Raw genomic sequence first — 20,666 nt, 5'->3', positions numbered from 1 at the left:
GTGTTGGCCACTAAAATTTCAAGGTTGGTGGCCAAAAGACCACCTAGTTTCAAAAGGTACTTTGAGGGCTGCTGACCCTTATGTTCTATTTTTAGTAACAGTGGACATGTTTTTTGACAGATAAAAAAAAACACTTCAATTCTATGCAGGATACCCCAAGAAACATGTATACCAATTTTTGTTTCAATTGGTAAAATAGTGTCAGAGAAGATTTTTGAAAGAAATTGTTTGTTTGTTTGTTGGGGTTTAACGTCCGAGCAGCAATATTTCAGCTATATTCAGACGATGAACATGAAATGGATGATTAAATGAACATGAAATGGAAAAAAAGGATAGGACACAAGGATAATAGGGTCGACAAATTTTGATTGCCACTGGAAAAAGGGGGGATGGGTAAGGTCGGCAATTTAGCCTCCTGTGGCGGAGCGCAAAGGTTCCTACTCCTATCGAATACCACAGCAGGGTTCTTTAACGTGCGAGGAACGTGGCGTCTTTCCCAACACGGTGCACCACTATGGTTTGCGGTCAGGTTTCCGTATTATAGCCTGACAACCCCAGCATGTAACACACCAGGGGTACCCCATTCCACCACCTGGGGCACACATCCCAGTTGCTCTGTGGGCAGAGCGCCTAGCCCCCAGCTAGGTTTCTGAGCACTATTTAGTCGCTTTATACGACAAGCTTAGCGCTGCTGCAGGCCTATTCTTTTAACACCCGGACCTGCACTGGGCTTTTTGAAAGAAATAACATTAAAAATTTTTGAAAGAAATAACATTAAAAATAGCAAAAAACTTTGAAAAAGGGCAATAACTCCAACGTGGCTTAATAGATTAAAATGAAAATTTGACCATAGATAGATCTCGTCATGCTGAACACTTTTACTCCTTTCAGAATGGACTAAACCTAACTGTTTTGGAGATAAATATGCAAAAAACTATTGTCTGACCCCTATGTTCTATTTTTAGTAACAGTGCCCATGCTTTTTGGCGGATCAAAAAGCCCCACATCAGTTCTATGCATAATACCCCAAGGAACATTCATACCAAGTGTGGTTCCAATTGGTCTAGTAGTGTCAGAGTAGAAGATTTCTGAAAGAAATAACATAAAAAATAGCAAAAAAATCTTGAAAAAGGGCATTAACTCCAACATGGCTTAATAGATTATAATGAAAATTTGACCACACATATATCTCATCACGCTGAACACTTTTACTCTTTCAAAATTTGGCTAAACCAAACCGTTTTGGAGATATATGCGAAAAACTATTGTCTGACCCTTATGTTCTATTTTTGGTAACAGTGGCCATGTTTTTCGACAGATCAAAAATCCCCACTTCAGTTCTATGCAGGATACTCCAAGGAACAATCATACCAACTTTGGTTCCAATTGGTCACGTAGTTTCAGAGGAGAAGAGTTTTGAAAAATTGTTAACGATGACGACGGACGCCAAGTGATGGCAATAGCTAACATGGCCTTTGGCCAGGTGAGTTAAAAAAGTGCAGAAAACTGTAAATTTACTGAAATTTTCTCAGTCTAAGGGCCATAATTCCGTAAAAATCATTCAACCATAACCAAAGTCGAACTTAATCTGTAACTCTTCATAATAGGGCCACATACCAAAAACAGACTTATTTGGTACAGGCATAACAAAAAAAAAGTGTGGAAAATGTGAATGGATGCCTGGCATTTCCATGTCCCCTCGCGACGCATCATGTTGGATAAAAAGAAGGACTGCAAAATGTTCAAAATTACACTGTGATCAACTACATGTACAAATGATGACAAACAATCCTACAAAATTTTAACTTACCTTGCCCCACTTCTGCTGGGGAACTAATTGTAAGGCAGCAAATGTTGAAGATATCCTGAAACATTTCCCATTGACTGACTCTGGTCTGGGACAACACCTTTTCTATACTAGCAAATACATCCACATATAACTCATCTGGGCTGAAATAGTAATTAATTATAAACCAACGCACTTCAGTTGATTCTTATCAGTTACCAACTATAAAGAAACCTGTCTAACCGAACCCTGCATAATCTGAAAATTTATCTAACAAGACTCTTTTAAAGTCCCTTTATGTCAACTTCAATGTACCTTTTTTTTTACCTTGATACACCAAACACCTGTCTAAACAAAACCAATTTTATCATCCAAAGAGTTCAATTTACACAGGTTTCACTGTATAACTCTATATACATGTGCTTGAACATTATAACATTATGTTCTTTTTTCAATAGTGTATTTTGTGTGTAAAAATAAAGATCATGCACAATACTATAAGTTATCTACGTTAGTATCCATAGATATGGAGATTTTAAATCCCTGAAGTACATTAGAATATCCTGAGGCAAAGCCGAAGGGTGTCAGTAGTACTGAAGGGTTTAAAATCTCCATATCTATGGATACAAATGTAGATGATGATTTTATCTCTGGTTTCAAGCTTAAACTGGCGTTTTTCTAGGGATTTTCAACACAACATGTAACACAAATGTGACATTTTTGCAAGTATTTTTGAAAAATATAGTTAAATATGCAAATTTTGAGTGTTTTTTATCAGACAATATTGTTTTTGCCAGTCAACTTCTCGAGCGCTATGTCACAGACGTCAAAAGTTCATGGGTTAGAGATGTGAAGTCGAAACTAAATTAGGGCAGGAATTCTGTGCTGTGTGGCCCCCTTTCCTTCTGCTTTTAGTTCAATGAGAGCTTTGAAAGTTTCATTTAATTCATCAAAAGCTGAATTTTTCAAAATATAAAAAGTCTTTAAGAAAGGTGGGGCTTTCAGGTATCTGTTAATAGAGTATCGGAATGATTCTAATAATTTAACTTTGTACATTTCACCATCAGATTTATACAAGCATCGAGATAGAAGTGGTTGTGAACCTCATTTAATCTTTCGGGCTAAAGTGTTCAAACTGTGAATCTTCATTTTTTTCGACTAGATATTGTTGTAGCAAGTTTGTTGCTCTTTTGTTTGCCTTTCCGGTGTTTGGTGCAATGCTCTTGGCTCTTTTATCGAGGATTTCACTCACTGTCTGTGAAGCAAATGGTTTTGCCATCTTGGACACTGTCAGCAGTGCGTGTGACATCCCCCCGGGGAAATGTCTAGCAACCACCATGAATATGGCTTGGCAACGTCCAAGGATATGGGATTTTGAATATGGCTTAGCAATGTCCAAGGATATGGGATCTTGAGCGACGAGTAGCTAACCAATCAAATTTCAGTATTGATACCCAGCCGGGGATAATATAAATTAACAACTTTCTTTATCTCATCATTTTTATGAATAAAAAAGCAGGTGTCACTCCAGAAATAAGTATTATTAAAATGAATGTAACATTAACAGAAGGCTAAAATAACTTACTATTCCTGATCCTGTTTCAGGATAAGTCTAAATGGAAACAGCAGATATTCTTGAAGGTCTTGTATAACATTCTTGTCTACATCTCTCAGGGCAGTGGTTACTGCTCTTACATTAGATCTAGTGTGTTCTCGAGTTAATTGTACACATAATGGCCGAATCTTCTCAAATACTTTCTTCCTTTCTGCATTTGGACATGCCCTTTAAATAAAATTATCAAGATACATGTACAAAATTTACCGGTATATAAATTATCCAGATTTTTGTCTAACATATGCCAACTAAAATTAATCAAACAGTATTACAGTGATACTGAACAACTGAAACTACAAACGTTGCCGTGTCCAAAAAAAGTGATGCGGTTTGCCTTACATTACCTCAAAATTAGGTTGCTTACTTTAATGAAAGTTTACCAATTTTCCAACAAAATAAAGCCTTAAAAAAATTCCAATTCTCTAATTGTTTAGTCAAAATGCTGGATATTGTGTTTCGGTTAAAAATCACACTGATTAAGAATTCATAACTTGCCTTTTTCTTTTTTATCCCTTATATTATAAATGATAAAGGTTTTCACAAATCACAGTTCATATGTTATGCCAGAGTTTGCCATAACTGAGTAGACTTTTTGTATTGCACTAGAATTCTAAAAAATAGGCTTCTGGAACTAGGTTATGTTGCTACAAGATTGAAGTCATCACTACAGAAGTTTTATGGTCGTATCAAGATTCGTGGATCGCTACAGTGTATCCATCTGTGCAATGAATACTGATTTGTTCAATGTGTCACAGTTTTCCTTTCCTCTTTCTTCACCCCGGACTTGACTTTTTATGAGCAACTCGGCAGGTGTTTCTAGAAAAGCAGAGGACGCTTATCCTACCGGTGCACCTGGTCCATGCTCCCAGTTTTTAGTGGAGTCTGAGTTGCTCATTTACTTTTGTTACTTTGTATATATGATTTTAGTTACTTTATGTTCTTTGTTGTGTATGTCTGTTTTCCATGTCTGGTCTTTGTCCCTGGATTACATTCTTTTGATTACCACTATAACTTTGGTTCCCTTGATTACTTTCATACTGACCACATTATTTTCAAATATAATTTATCTCTGACACAATGATGTGTGAATAAATTTCTTTGTGCCATTAAAAATCCTAAATATTTGCTGATCACTATTCGAAAATGTGCTTCTTGGGACTTATCGATTCTGGTGTATATAGAATCTGACATCAGCAGATTTAAAAACAAATTTAGATGTTTTTAATGGGATTTCTGCATATGGTAAGAAATTTATTTTACAACCATGTCTTTTCACTTTGTACTTCAATCATTCTTAAATATTTTTATTTAAATAAAAATTTAAATTTATATTACGTCATATCTAGACAAAAACATCCCACAGGTCACGGAATGTTACTCCCGCAACATGGCGTCCAATGATAAAACCTTGCATTTTGACTATAAACAAAAAATGAAAATATCCAATGAAAACATGAAGGATAAACATAAAATGTGTGGTTTTATGTTATAGAACTAAACTTACTGATATGCTAGGAGAAATAATACAGATGAAAAATCTCCAATTTTCAAACCAAATCTCTAGCTGAAAAATGACTTATCTCCAGTTTTGAAGGAACCACTTTATCACATATATGTAACACATAGATGTTTACTTTAAAAAACTTCAATAAAATAGATCATGATCGTATTTAGGAATGCAAATGTCTATGTCAATGAAGTGGTGATATCTGTGTTTTCTAATTGATGCGAATAATATTCATCTCTTCCGGGTGGTACAAATGACAATTTAAAGTCGATGACTTACATTTTAAGATGATTTTTGAAAGATAATGAACTTCCCGCTCCATTCACTGGGCGCCGACATGTTGAATATTTATAATATCTACTCCGTATCGGAATCACGAAAAAAATCCGTGTTCTAGTGTTCACTTGCAATATGACGGATGCCGCTGGCGGAACAGGACATTTTTACCATTCCGGAGCACCTGATATCACTCCCTTTTTTTGTGGGAGTTCATATTAGGTATTTTCCTTCGGTTATTTTATTGGGATCGTTACATTGTGTATGTAGATCGTCCCTGTTTCATGTGTACACGTTTAGGATGTTCTTTTTTTAGTTTTTAACGTATTCGAATCATCCCAGTGCTGACGCTTCGGTATTTCTTATTTTCTCATTTATATATTTTTTGCCGACACTAAGCTAGGAGTGTTTGTTTTTAGTGGGTATCAGAACCATCAGCAATGATCGACGTTGTCTAAAGTCGCAAATCTGAAAATTACCGCTTTGTATACGGGTGCAGTCCAATAAGGATTTGGACCAATTTTCTTTTGAACATAGAAAACTACTTACGAGAAGTATTTGGCCAATTGGGCAACCCCCGGATGATAGGTGTTATTAAAGAAACACACACACACACACACAAGATAAAAATATGCCAGGGTCATTCGGGCTCGAACTAAAACCTCCCTTCTAAAATTAATATTAACCCAGGCCCCCAGGGGTGGGGGCCAACTGAAGTCAGCTGGGCTTCGCACACTACATGCCAAAATTTGTCTAATAAGTTTACATAAATATGTAGTTATACGTCACGTAATGCTGCAGATCCTCGCCGTGTTTACCGCCATAGCGTCATAATTCTAGCTTCATTTCTGGTTTTCTCCATTTCGGGTGTTGAAAGTAAGCCAAAATCAGTGACAGTGAATATTTGACGATTAGCGACTTTGAAGACTTCAACGTTTTAACGTATCGATGTCCAACTAGTGATCTCCAGTGTTCCTTTAAAAGTCACTTCAGTGTTTAGAAGATACTTCTTGTAATTTTTCCAAGGAACCTTAGCAATAAGAAACGGTCTTCAGTATCATCTATTTCCACTTATAAATGATATAAAACTTCTGAAACTTCGAAAAAAATATGATTGATAAACCCAACTTTTTTCCCAATTTCGATATTTTACCCATAGGCCACGCGCATTGTTGCCATGGAAACACAAACAAATATTGTGAATTGATAGGTCCCGTTTAGTGAAGTGTCTTGATGTTAGATAAGATTTATTTTTAAAAAAACGGTTTAGCCTACCAAGGTAATTAAAATTGCAATACAGAAACTTCACAAAAGTGTTAAAATTTACGAATTGCTAAAGAGTTAAGGGAATTTTTTTCTACAAATTCTAATGAAAATTTCGGACATCTAAGCATTTTTTGAAAACTTGGTCCTACTTGTGGTCAGAATCCTGGAGATATTCTTCGCTTCGAACCTGTCATCGGATTGTAGACACTATCCTACACGCTGAAGTCTACCTCCCCTGACCTCCATTTTGATTCTGCTGAGAAATTGACATAAAGCGGGAAGTTAAAACTAATTACTGTGACAAACGCAAACACAGCGGCAACAGTCAGATACTTGGGGTCGGGATTTATTTTTGGTCTTCATACTATCTACATGGGGTTTTCTGATATATGAGGACAAGAAATATTCAAAGTAAAGGAATAAATCGACAAGGAGAGGGGCGGGATTGGTGCTCGTTGGAATATTGACAACCTGCTGAAGCGTTTACATCCAAACGAGACATATATATTGTCGATGAGGAACTACATCATACTGATAGGTTACAGACCACCAATTCAACCAATGAGCATTTGGAATGTACGCAAAAATAGTCCTACGCAGAAATTACCCCTGTTCCTCATAGTGCTGTGAAAAAAAGTTCTCATCTTATTTAAAAAATTTAAACAGTTTCTGAAAGGAAAAACATTTCTGTACATTTTATAGGTGCATTTTGCTTCTTGTGATGTGAAGCCTAATCTCCATAATGATTTTTAAATATACCCCTATCTTGTGAAAACACTGGGATTTCCCATGCTATTTATAGACCCTTCACTTCCGGTGACCAGTACTGCACTGCAAGTCTGCTAACCCCACATGCCATTCTGAGGATTGTGAGCTGACATATGTAGAATCATGCTGATATATAGTCCTCTGCAGGTTAAAGTTAAGGTAAAGTCCAGAGAAGCCATTGAATATTGTGAAATTAGCATAGAAGCCTATGGGAAGTGGAATTAGTGGTTTTTAGCCTGATAACCTCTTCCTCGGTGTAGCACATTTTATATTTAGTCATACTGCTTGAAACGTTTGTATAGTAACGATTAGAGTTGCCTTTGTTGTAATTAAAAGGTTTAAGGTCGAGGTTTCAATGTTTTAATTTGTTATGTGGCAAGGTATTGTATACGGTAAAAATGTCAATGGTATTGATAGATGTAATTTCAGTGAGTGACAGAGATTTCAGATACTATTAAGAGGCTGTCCATGTAAAAATTGGCCAGATTCTATAATGTGGTTGGCACAGAGTAAATTAATCCCACTGAATTTTTCGTTTCAATATGTTTTTATCATATGTATCTATGCCAAATAATAAAAGATTTTTTTTTCAAAGCGACATTGGATGGCTCGGAAAAGTTCCCTAACAAAGCAACCAAATTTTGCACAAAATTAAAGAGTTATCTCCCTAAAATTAAATTAAAATAAATTTCAATGCTTTATACGTAGTTTTATTTTCTCTTTAGCCGTTGCAGTAAATAAAAAACCAACATTCAACTTTGAAAAAGGATGCATTTGTGATATGAAATGGATGAAAATATTCTGGAAACAAAACATTTTCGTGTGCCAACCCCTGCCTGGTTTTTGTATGGACACCCTCTTAAGCCATCGTATCATTTTGACGACTTACTGCTTTAACCGTCGACATTATTCGAAATGAATTTTAGAGTAACATTAAGTCGACGTGGTTTATCCCTTTCATTCTTGAGCACATGCTGGTGTTAAAGTACATTTGTTCATAAGTACAGATGAGACCAGTTCTAACCTTTCACAAAACTGTCCTAGAACTGTCTGAAGAACAGTTCTATGAAAGATGTAGAACAGTTCTATAGCCAGCTGTTCTGATAGTTCTAGCAGTAGAGCCGGCTCCATTAGTAGAACTGTTCTCGTAGAGCTGGCACTGCCAGAACTGTCAGAAGAGATGGCTCTAGTAGCAGAACTGTCAGAAGAGCTAACTCTAGTAGCAGAACTGTCAGAAAATCTGGCTCTAGTAGCAGAACTGTCAGAAGAGCTGGCTATAGTAGCAGAACTGTCAGAAAAGCCGGCTCTATAGAACTGTTCTATGACACTTCTAGAACTGACCTAGAACCGGCTCTTCTGAAAGTTCCCCTGAGAGGTTAGAATTTATCTGATTTGTACTTTTCAATACGGTACACCATAACGCATGTAATTCGACCCATTTCACTTCATTAACCTCTAAAACACCCGAAGTATCGTTTTCTTTAATCTTTATTAAAACCCAATCTTGCATTTATTCTTAAGAACAATCTCACTACTACGATATATTCATAGTCATGACTAAATTGCATTACTTGGCTGTCTGACATAATCTTGCAGAGTTGTGTGTTGTTTGACATTCAACATGTCTGTGAAGAAACATAATACATAGTCCTAGAAATAAAAAAAAAAAGAAAACCATTTTAGGTTTCAAAACTGTTCATAGAACAAAGTTTTCTAGACAACATGGACGTCGATGTATTGTCTAAATCATGTAGGCAGTGTGTACTATGGTAGACTTTTAAAAACATGGAGGCAGTGTGGTCGTCGATACGTTCTCCAATACACGCAGGTAATATAGGTGTCGGAACGTTTTTAAATACATGCAAGCAATGTGGTCGTCGATACGTCCTCCAATATTATACACGCAAGCAATGTGGTCGTCGATGCGTTCTACAATTCACGTAGGCAATGTAGGAGTCGATATGCTCTCCAATGTACGCAGGGAGTTTTAAAGGTGGTTATCGATACGTTATCCAATACACTCGGGCAATGTGAGAGTCGGAACGTTTTCTCATACATATAGGCAATGTGGTCGTAGAAACGTTCGGTTGAATATATGCAGGCAATATTGTTGTCGATACGTCCCCCAATATACAAAAGCAAGGTGGTCCTCGATACGATCTCCAATACACGCAAGCAATGTGGGCACAAATACATTTTCTAATACATGCAGGCATTAATTGTGGGCATGTATAACAAATACATGCTCTGCTTAAAGTTTGCATTAAAAAGTCTTTGGATATTCTAGATTTGTACAGTAGAATGGATCGAAAAAAGAAACAACCACAAAATTCTTGTCAATATAGATTATGTAGAAATTGAAATCTTTCGTATGTTTCGATTAACTTCTCCATACTTTCACTGCTTCGCTCTTTATCTTACAAATACCAATGGGACCTTTGCACTATTACAAGTTTAACCCTGACTATTGCCGCAAAAAGTGCCAAGTCTCTGTACAAGATTAGATCAATATAAAGAGGGGAGTTTACAGATATTAAATATGAAAGTGAAATTAAAACCACTATTTAACAAAATTAAGATTCCATTGCCAAGAGCAAACATACGAGGACCGAAACAAGATATATAAACCAGTTTGGAACGAAAATATATGATTGATTGTTGGGGTTTTAAGCCCGAGCAGCAATATTCCAGCTATATTTAGGCGATAAACATGAAAGGGATGATAAAATGAACATGAAATGTAATGATGAAATGAAAAAAAGGAATGGGACACAAGGATAGTAGGGTCGACAAATTTTGATTGTCACAAGATAAAAGGGAGGGAGGGATGGGCAGGGTCGGGCAATTTAGCCTCCTGTGGCGGAACGTAAAGGTTTCTACTCCTATCAAATACCACAGCAGGGTTCTTTAACGTGCGAGGAACGTGGCATTCTTTCCCAACACGGAGCACCACTAGGGTTTGCGGTCAGGTTTTCCGTATTATAGCCTGACAACCCCAGCATGTAACACACCAGGGTTACCCCATTCCATCACCTGGGCACACATCCCATTTGCTCTAAATAATGCTCAGAAACCTATCCCCCGAACTTACGATTGTTTTACCCAAATTTATAACTTTAAAGTTCTCATGGATGCCGTCGGGGACTACGCAAGAAAATGGATAAAACGAGAACATGAAGACATTGATTCTCTGTCAGAGTGGTTAAAGGCCGTGAGGTCTTTAAATTTGAAACGAATGAAAGTTTTAAGTAGATCAATGAGTGCAAATGCTACATCAGTTTTCAAAGACCCCGATGTAGCAAAAACATTGTCTGCTATACATGACAAATATGTTGTCGTACCAGCAGACAAAGCCCAAAACAACATTGTTTTTTTTTGTCTGCAAAACGTTTAACATCCAATGTTTATTATCAGAGGTAGACGTAGAAAATAATAGCAGTGATAAGACCTACACTGCTACCACACTCTCCAAAGAAGAAATTGTGGAAAACCATAAATCTAAGCTATCCTCTTTTGGTCTCTCTACCAAGGACGATGATTATGATTTATCATCTATGTACTGGATTCCTAAACTCCACAAGAATCCAAACGGTACATAGCTGGATCTGCAAAATCTACCACTAAACCTCTGTCTAAACTTTTAACTTCTATACTCACAACTGTCAAAGAGGATCTGCAATCCTATCACAACACTTGTTACTCCCGTAGTGGTATTAATTCAATGTGGATCCTGAAATATTCGAAAGATCTTTTGGAGACAATCTGTTCAAGACTATTATAGAATATAATAGCATTAAAACCTATGACTTTTCAACACTGTATACTTCTATTCCCCATACTCAGTTAAAATCCCGACTTAAAACTGTTTTTCCCAAAAAGATGGTACACCTAGATACAAATATATAGTTCTTGGTAGAGATTCCTCATATTTGTAAACAAAAAATAATTCCAAATCATCTTTCAAATAGAGAGAAGAAGATGTTTGCAAAATGCTGGAATTTTGAATCGACAACATATTTGTCCAGTGTGGTGGGCGCATTTTTCAACAAACGGTCGGCATTCCAATGGGAACAAATTGTGCTCCCCTACTTGCCTACCTTTTTCCTTCGCTCTTATGAGGCTGACTTTATAACTAATCTGATCCGAAAGAAAGAATATCGTTTAGCTAGATCCTTTAATCTCAGTTTCCGCTATATAGATGACGTATTATCTTTAAACAATCCTAATTTCGGGTATTTGATACATCGCATCTACCCCAAAGAACTTGAGATAAAGGATACTACAGACACTGTGAGGTCAGCCTCATATCTTGACCTACACTTAGAAATCGATGATAAAGGAAAACTATTGACCAAACTTTACGACAAACGTGATGACTTTTCATTCAGAATTGTCAACTTTCCTTTCATCTGTGGCAACATCCCTTCAGCACCTGCGTATGGAGTGTTAATATCACAGCTCGTAGGTTATGCCACAGCTTGCCGAAACTATGCAGACTTTTTGTATCGCGCTAGGCTTCTGGAACAGGGTTACGTCGCTACAAGATTGAAGTCATCACTACAGAAGTTTTATGGTCGTCATCATGAACTCGTGGATCGTTACGGTGTATCCATCTGCGCCATGAAAACTGATTTGTTCAATGTGTCATAGTTTTCCTTTCCTCGTTCGTCTACCCCGGACTTGACTTTTTATGAGCAACTCGGCGGGTGTTTCTAGAAAAGCAGAGGACGCTTACCCTACCGGTACACCTGGTCCATGCTCCAAGTTTTTAGTGGAGTCCGAGTTGCTCATTTACTTTTGTTACTTTGTATGTATGATTTTAGTTACTTTATGTTCTTTGTTGTGTATGTCTGTTTTCAATGACTGGTCTTTGTCCCTGGATTGCGTTCTGTTTATTCCCGCTATAACCTTGATTCCCTTTAATTGATTACTCTTTCAATCTATTTAGGATTTATGAAGAGGTGTTTATGATATAGCCAACATTTCAACAATGGCGTTGAAACACGCACCTGAATTGAATATATCCAGTGACAGGTTCATATCCCTGCCTTCAATATCATAAAGATATGTTAAGTTTCTAACAATTGAATGCGGATACAGGAGCGGGGAGGAAAGTGAAAACTGCTGTCACTCAGTCTACGTATTAAAAAAAATTAACAACCATCGATCGCCAGTCTTGTCGAATGTCTATTTACAGGGTGCAACCGTTCGGTTTTAAAAAGGAGGGTTGCGTAGACTAAAATTCGAAAAGTTTACATTGTACAAACATTTAATAAATCTGAACTCTTATTACACGTATATAATAAAATTCCAAACGAACTAGTGAAAATCTCCTGTTTACAACATAGTCTCAAGTTATTAATACGAGACTGTTCGATTGGCGAAGTAATTTGGAAGAATTAAAAAAAATCCACAGAATGGAGATGGAGAAATTTGGGCGGCGGATTCGTGATTTCTAGTAAAATTACATTTTGGTTTTGATTACCAATGTCCCATACATGTAACTTGCATAGCTAGTACATGTACCTCACACAAGAGTATTAGTAAGTACATATATTTTTCCTACTGAGTTAATCAATATTTGTGAGAAAAAAATGTAGTGAGGGTCTACTTAAATCTGCAGTATAATCGGATAAAAGGACCTTTTATTATTCAACATTAAAAGTTGAAATACCAAGTCCAGACAGCAGTAACTTAATCCGTATTTTATGCGAGGTGTGAGGTATATGAGTAATTGAAAGATTATTTGAAGGCCTTTTCAAGCGGTATTCGGCTGTAGGAGGTAAAGAACTGAAAATACGAGTGCAAGAAGACGCTAACAATATTAGCGACTTCTTTCTCTCGTAATTTCAGTACTTTACATTTGCATATGATTTGCATAATTATATATTACAACTCCACATTAAGCTCTGATCGGTGCTTAATTCGTGCCATTTCGGGTATTGTTTTTTTAAAGCAAGCCAAAATCAGTGGTATAAGATCAGACTCTGCTTTGGGTAAGATTGACACTAATACACATGTTGATATAGTTTCATTTAAACGCCACACTTATGACAGGAAAACAGCGGAATAATAAATTCACCATACCCACTCGATAAGTTTTGCATATATTCCAATCGAATTGTACAATATTTAAAAAAAACATGAACAGAAGTAAAGTTGCCTAGTCTCACTTACAAGACGGTGAATTAATTTAAATCATGAGACTAACAGAGGACCAAAAAAGGGTTTCAGATCATAGTGAAACTGATATATAAACTTCATGGCTTTAATAAATTCAAGAAGAACCATGTGATTTCGTACTTTATAAATCTTTAAAATACCAATTTGTTATTCATCCTAAATATCATAAAATAAGAGAATTATATGAACTGTGTAATATATCATTGTGAACCTTATGAGATCCATATAGGGATTTCAAGACCAAAAAAAATTGAGACATCCACACCCATTCATGAAATTGCGAGAATATTCCCAATTCACACTCTCTTAAATATCTACCATTCAACTAATCTATTGAAAGATATGAAAACCAACCTAAATGAAAATTTAGCAAACCCTATATGGACCTAGCACTTAATCGTCTCAACAAGCATGGTTAACAGTTATTCATAACCGTAACATTTTACAACATAGGATCAATGTACCTTGTTCTAGTGTTAAGCTCGAGGCCATAGCCCTTTGTTAAAATTGGTTGGTTATGACGATTAATATAGCAAAATTCACGCACAGTTTGTCACGGAAAGAAAACATACAAGGCCGATGTCACTCGAGTGTTACATCGTGTCCATTCTTTAATCAGATCGTTCAGTGCACGTTAGATTGTTTTATTCCTGCGCTTGTTCCCCATCCTGACCCTCGTCTTCCATTTCGGAGGTCCACAACGTGAGATTGTCCCTCAATAATTGCATAATCAACATACTGTCTTTTAAAGAGTCATCTGAGGAAGAACTTTCTATAACTGGAATAGCTTCATCGAACGCACCTTTCGCTAAATCACAAGCCGTAGAGGACTCATTCATAATTTCATAGTAGAATACAGAATAGTTAAGAGCAAGTCCAAGTCTGATTGGATTCGTAGGTGGCATGTTATCTTTAGCTATTTTGAATGCTTCTTCGTAAGCATCCTTAGATTTTTCAGCAAGATCTTTACGTGCATCTGCTGACGCAACTTCCACTTTGTATCGGAAGTAATCTCCTTTCATCTTTTGGTAGAACACTTCTGATTCCTTAGTATCAGCCTTTGGTATAAGCTTATTGTTGAGCAATTGAATAACTTCATCGCAAATCTTGTTCAGTTCCTCTTCAATTTTCTCTCGGTACGTTTTCGTCATCCTTTGCTTTAACTCTTCTTCATTTTTATCTTTAGTTTTCTGTTCAAGAGATGCTATAACTCTCCAAGCGGAGCGCCGTGTCCCGACCACATTTTTATAAGCAACGGAGAGCAGGTTCCGTTCTTCGTCCGAAAGGGGTTTATCGTCACTCTCCACGATAGCTCTCATTTCGGAAGACATATCCTCATATCTCTCAATTTGTTCGGCAATTTTAGCCTGTAACAATCTGTCGTCACGATTACTCATGGTGCTAACTTTTCGTTTTGCGTAGCAATGTCCAGAAAATCACAAAACTTTGTCACCGAGTCTTAACCGGTAATACTCCCAAAATGGCCGCACGACAAGGAAATACTTCTCCGTTGAGTTCACATACACAAAAGGTACGATATTAGTTTTTCTGTAAACTTTACGCGTATTGAAGCAAGTCCTTAGTGTCTCAACAGAATAATTGTAGATACGACCGATTGGTTCGAACTATTTAAGCATAATACAAATCGGTCACCCTGGTTGAACCGCTACACAACGACAGGCGAGGTCTTGTTTGTAGTTGTACTATTATCCGCTACGAGGTGTTGTAAATATTTATGGAATGTAAAAACTACAGGTAACTGAGGACCGTCACGGGTTTACCTTATGATTTAAACCCGATCAAGACTTTAGTATCGATTTGTGGTAAAAGTAGTCATATGTATTACTAATTTGTAGAAATCACACTAATTTTAGCAGATTATATCACGTCCGTGAGAGATACATTAATCACTTCCTGAAATAGACAACAAAACAGCTGTGTATAGATCGAGGTCAATAACAAGGATGTCCTAAACATACAGTTTCCCAGTTACACTGTTAAATTTTGTTTTATCTTTCGCTGTCAAGAACGTATTGTGATGTTAATTTCAACAATTAAATCGTTTGAATAACATTTTTTTTTATTAAAAACTGTCGAACATCCTTTAATATTAATCCAGTGCATCGAGATTCAGCTCCAATAAAGATTTAATACACCATTCAAAGGGCAGACTCGACTATTTAAAGAAAAAAATGCATGAAACTCCTTATTTTTTTAGTTTTGGTATTTCCCCACCTCAAAGAGCTGTTTATGACGGCTGGTTTTTTCTCTTTTGAGAAATATCATAAACCAGTGCCCTAATGGTGAAAAAGTTAAATTGAATTAAAAATGAAAAAAAAATCCATAATCGTGTAATTATGCATTTTATGAGTAATGGAAACTTCGCGTCTTGATATTGCCGAACTTTTTAAGTCGCATATAGTACATTTACATATTAAGTACATATAGGCCATTTGCAATTGATTCTTGATAAAAATGTTAACGACTCTCGAAACAGACTGTAACCCATGCTAAAATAGACAGTATTATTATATACTACGCTTTTTCCACTAATACTAACGATTTTAATTTACAGCAGTGGCGAATCCAGAAATGTCTGAATTCTGCAAAGGGGTGGGGTGATGCGACGACTCACCTAAAAGGGAGATCGTTTTGACGTGATCGATTTCCATTAATATTTTACAATTAAAAACGTTTATAACAATCTTTATTAATTACAGACTTCAAGGTCAAGCAACACAAAATACAATACAGAAAGGACAATACAACCACATATATGAACGAAATAAGCTAAAACTCAACAGAATATCGATATCACTATTATAAACTGTCCACTGTCCCCAATTCTAATGACTTTTTAAAGAAGACTCTAACATGACTTACAAGTTCAAGAGTTGGGCTAAGAATAAAAAAAAATAATACTTTTTCCTTTTTATCTAATTTTTAAATTGATAACGTCAAGAAAATGCAATTTCAGAATTAATTGAGCAAACAAGAATGAAAGGATATTCATCATCTAACACTTTTCATCTGGTACAAAGTCTAAGCTCACCAGGTATTTTTTAATATCTATACAATATCAATACCCAGAGAATGATCACCAAGTCTAAATTTAGAGAATAACTGTCTAACTGAAAAATTATCACTTTTCAAATGCTTCGCTTCATCACATGCATTTTTGTTACTTTACTATAAAGATGAAGCTTTGATGAATAAAACTTTCTTAACATTATTTTTAGGCTCTGCTTTAACTTATAAAAAAGTAAACCAGAATCATAATAAAGAGAAACATCAACGTTTGTGGCATCCATGTTGACATAAAAAGAAACATAAATAAATTCTAGAGGATTTCAAATCTTTTTTGACATGAAATTCCTCGTTTATGAGAGGATTAGCTAAATTCTTCATAATTTGTTCTAAAAAAGTGCAAAATGTATTGAGTTTTGATGAAAAAGTCCAAAGAAAACCTCCCAAGCTCAGTGCTAACACGTATGTTAAAGACTGTCATCTCAAAACCTAGCATTAAAAAAAATGAACGAACTCTCTCAAAATTATACTTCTTGCAAGATTCAAAGTACCGCATTTCTGCTCTTAGACTATTGGAAGCATTAAGTGTGGACATAAAATTATCTCAAAACCAAACTTCTGAATAAACCATACATTTCTTCCCGAGCATAAAAGGGGGTTATCCCGCGCACGTAGGGTGTGAAAAAGTTTTGAAGTCAAGAATTCATAATGTCGCTACACACCGTAGACAAATACAAAAAAGCTCATTAATGATATGCAAAAACTGTAAACATTTGATATTAAGACTGTGTCAAACTCAAACACTTAAAATCTGTAAAAGGGGTGAACAAGGTTCATTCTGTACACTGCCTGCTTTTCAAGCAATCGAGGATAAAAGAGTTTCGCTTTAAAGATAAATGCTGACGAATCATAAAAAAAAACATTATTTAAAAAAAAATCTTTAAAAAAATCAATGTCCTATACTAGTAAATGTGAATAGCCGTTTGTACTAAATTGTCACTAAAATTTGCATTAATAAACCGGCCAATCAATGCACAATTAAACAAGTTAAAACTGAAATGGGAATTTAGGTGTGGCAGTTGACTTTTACATAGTAGCACAAAATGTATCGTAATTAGTTAAGTTTCAACACCCGTCTCATTCCAGCAGTGTGTATATGTGACATTTGTTTAAAATGTTCGAAGGAAAAATATTGAATTAAAAAAGTAAAATATTCAGATATAGTTTTCGTGAGATCCCTCCTGTATCCCCGCTGTGGTTACTATACTACGAACGATTCGCTTGAGTAAGAAACATGCCCAAACGAGGCTTTATAATTTTCATTCATGCCTTTGGTGATATATTCAATCCTTTGAGTGTGGTAATCGTACAAATGATGTTTGTCAATCATGAGTTATTTCCCTTGAGGCAGTGTATGTCTAATTTCGTTTTTTTTCTTCCGACGTAGTCGGTATTGAGTTCGATTTGACATCTCGTAGCATCCATGATGCTTAACCATGGCAACCTAACCGATGAAGCTTACTGTAATGTCGTAAAATACGCGGTCGGATCGGAGAGGTCGAGGGCATGGCATGACTCGGCTCCTCGAGATGTCGACTGCCTCCCCGTCCGACACGTTTTTATGGAACGATCTTTTTGACTGTTATTTTTATTTTTTTTTGGGGGGGGGGACTCGCTCATGGTAGATTCTTGGTGGAGTTATGGTGTTTTCTTGCTATGACTGGCATACGTGTAGTTTTGTTTTGTGTCCCTGGCCTATCAGACACTGCATGCTTTCGAGGCTGGCCTGGTAAATAAAGATATCAAGTTTTTTACTCTTTATTGTCCTAAACGTACGCAGTGATCAAAATATATTGTTCTTATAATTTAAGCTTAATACTATTTATACTTTTCTTTATTTGATTAATATACTTTTTCGTTTATTTATTTTGATAAATAAGAATTTAATTATTTACTTAGTTGCTTTAAATGAAACTTCAACTAAAAATTTTACTTCTAATATTCTAATTATAAAAGTTAGAAATAAAATATCGATTTTAAATTGTTCACGTACCTGGTAAAGAAAGATATCAAGTTTTTACTCTTTATTGTCCTAAACGTACACAGTGATACCTGGGCTGGGTTGAGCTCCATTAAAAACCCAGTATCAAATGTTGTTGGACCTGTCTTTATTTACCAATGGCATCTCTTAATTATATTTAATGACCAAAGATGAATATTCATAACGCCTGAGTATTTGAAATGTTCAAGGTTATGTAAAATTACGTTTACTCAAACTTACTTTATCTTTTATGTCTAATATTGTTTTAATTTATTTATCTTTAAACAATGGAAACTATTACCTAAAGCAGTTAAATACATTTTACCAATCTCTATAAAGTGTCAGTTGTTTACATAAATTATTTGCAAGACAATTAACCAAGTACCAAAATTCAAACCTATTTAGTCTCTTGTCACAGATTGTGTATTATTCAATATTACAAATATTTCTTTCTTTCGGCTAAATTTACAAATATGTCAAGACTTTATCAATTTACTTAAGCCTTGTTGAACCAGTGAAATAATTAAGATACGAAACATAGTACAGTGATCACACAGTTTACCAAATAAAATCCTAATCAGATTTGGTATTAACAAAGCGAGAAAATGCGTCGGCTATCTTTTTTAAACATAGTACTTGTATAACATGTCATAAGCTTCACTACTGCAACTTATTTTATTATTTTAATTCATGGTATGCATTAAGATATACCCAATTAATCCGATCAACGACATCGTTTTCACTGAGTTTAGTGCAATTTAAATCCCAAATTCTTGATATGTCGTATTAGTTTCATCGATCTTTTCCTTCAATGGCGACGATTGTCTTACAAGAAACAGATACTGCTTCATCACCGGTGTTTTTCTTTATATGGGTTTTGTACTTCTTTTTATGTTTCCCGCTTCGTTGTTCTGTCTGTGGAATTCCTTTATAATTTTAAGATTCGATATGAACATTTTCGTGCTCTCTTTATCTAAACAGGGCCTGTCAGTATAGTTTCTTGTGGTTAATGCAACACTTTCCCGTAAAAAATCGAACAGTGTTCCAGGTATTTTTTTACCGGTTAGTGTAACAATTACCTCGCGGCGGAAGTACTTACAGAGTCTGCCAAACAATTAGCATCCAAAGGGTTTATTTACATTTTCTTTCCATGTATTCCGAGGAAAAAAAATCAGAGATCAGTAAAATCCTATAACCCCCCTCAAAAAAAAGACATTGCAAAAAAAAGAAAAAAAACAACACTATCACAAACATTATCAACAGGTGCGTATCCATGATTTTTCCAGCGGGAGGGCGCTCCACTTTTTCCATTTTTATCATAAGATGTGTATTGTCAAAACAATACAGCAAAATAACTTCTCATTTTACCTACTGTTACAATGTAAATCGTTCTACCGGCACCAAGTCAGAAATATATAGCTTGCCAGACAACCTCTAGCACTGCTGGAGTAATTTTCCCCACTCTTATCTAAACAGTTCTGAATGCATTTGGTATGTAAGTAAAGGTATTAATTCACGGATTTATTATTACAAATACTCTTTGGTCGGGAATAGAAATTCTGAGATTTGGCTGTTTTTTTCCACCACCGCATACGGTATAATCCGGGAAAAGATATTCCGTAAAATTCAAAAAGTGTGTGCGTACACCCCTGCTAATCAAGACAATAAATTTATCGATTTGCATACATGTAGTGGTGAACAAGATATAAAGCTTAATTCGTTACTTTATGGTCTGATATCAGGATTTACTTAAGAATTATATTATATTATATTGATTTTGTGTAGAATTTAAACCTTATCGAAGTCTTTTATCGGCAGAGACTGAGCCAATTTCCTTTCATTTAAATTGAGTCGTGATATTGTGGACGTTATTTTTATAACTAGAGCATCATTCACTTGGCTTGATAAACTACATTCTATTTTGTTGGAAAGGTGACCATATTTTTTCTCTTGGATAATAATTTCTAAAGCTCATATCTAAGGAACAATTATACATTTTCATTGAATTCTGTCCAGTAGTTTCTGAGAAGAATATTTTGAAAGTATTCATATTAAAACACCAAAATAGCGTCATATCAAAAGGGCAATAACTCCGACGATTTGGAGATGTTTGCCAAAAACTGCTGTCGAGTAACCCCTATTTTCTATATTTAGTAACGACGGCCATGTTTTTCGACCCACTTTAGTTCTATGACGA

At 35.6% G+C, this 20,666-nt stretch overlaps 1 protein-coding gene and 1 pseudogene across 6 annotated transcripts in view; both read right to left on the bottom strand.

The window, feature by feature from the left end:
• The window catches only part of LOC148601897 (TELO2-interacting protein 1 homolog), a 51,169-nt gene extending 45,853 nt beyond the window's left edge, over positions 1 to 5,316 (bottom strand). For 2 of the 5 annotated variants that reach the window (XM_088556942.1, XM_088556944.1), the window contains exons 1-3: positions 5,188 to 5,316; positions 3,372 to 3,569; positions 1,811 to 1,950 (exon numbers count right to left, since the gene is read on the bottom strand). In XM_088556942.1, the coding sequence (XP_088413068.1) occupies positions 1,811 to 1,950; positions 3,372 to 3,569; positions 5,188 to 5,189 (340 nt within the window). In that variant the 5' untranslated portion in view covers positions 5,190 to 5,316. Of the gene's footprint in view, positions 1 to 1,810; positions 1,951 to 3,371; positions 3,570 to 4,736; positions 4,821 to 4,905; positions 5,062 to 5,187 lie in introns of those variants that run through there. The other 3 variants (XM_088556941.1, XM_088556945.1, XM_088556946.1) reach the window with 3 other exon arrangements.
• Positions 5,317 to 13,508: 8,192 nt separating this feature from the next.
• On the bottom strand, positions 13,509 to 15,249 carry LOC148601896 (14-3-3 protein beta/alpha-1 pseudogene; annotated as a pseudogene). The gene has a single exon (XR_015917142.1). The product of XR_015917142.1 is annotated as a 14-3-3 protein beta/alpha-1 pseudogene (transcript).
• Between the last annotated feature and the right edge of the window lie 5,417 nt (positions 15,250 to 20,666).

Source organism: Perna viridis, chromosome 12 (assembly GCF_037379345.1).
Source record: "Perna viridis isolate PV_CMFRI_1.1 ecotype Kerala chromosome 12, ASM3737934v1, whole genome shotgun sequence".
Lineage (NCBI taxonomy): Eukaryota > Metazoa > Mollusca > Bivalvia > Mytilida > Mytilidae > Perna > Perna viridis.
This window is presented reverse-complemented; position numbering and strand designations above follow the sequence as displayed.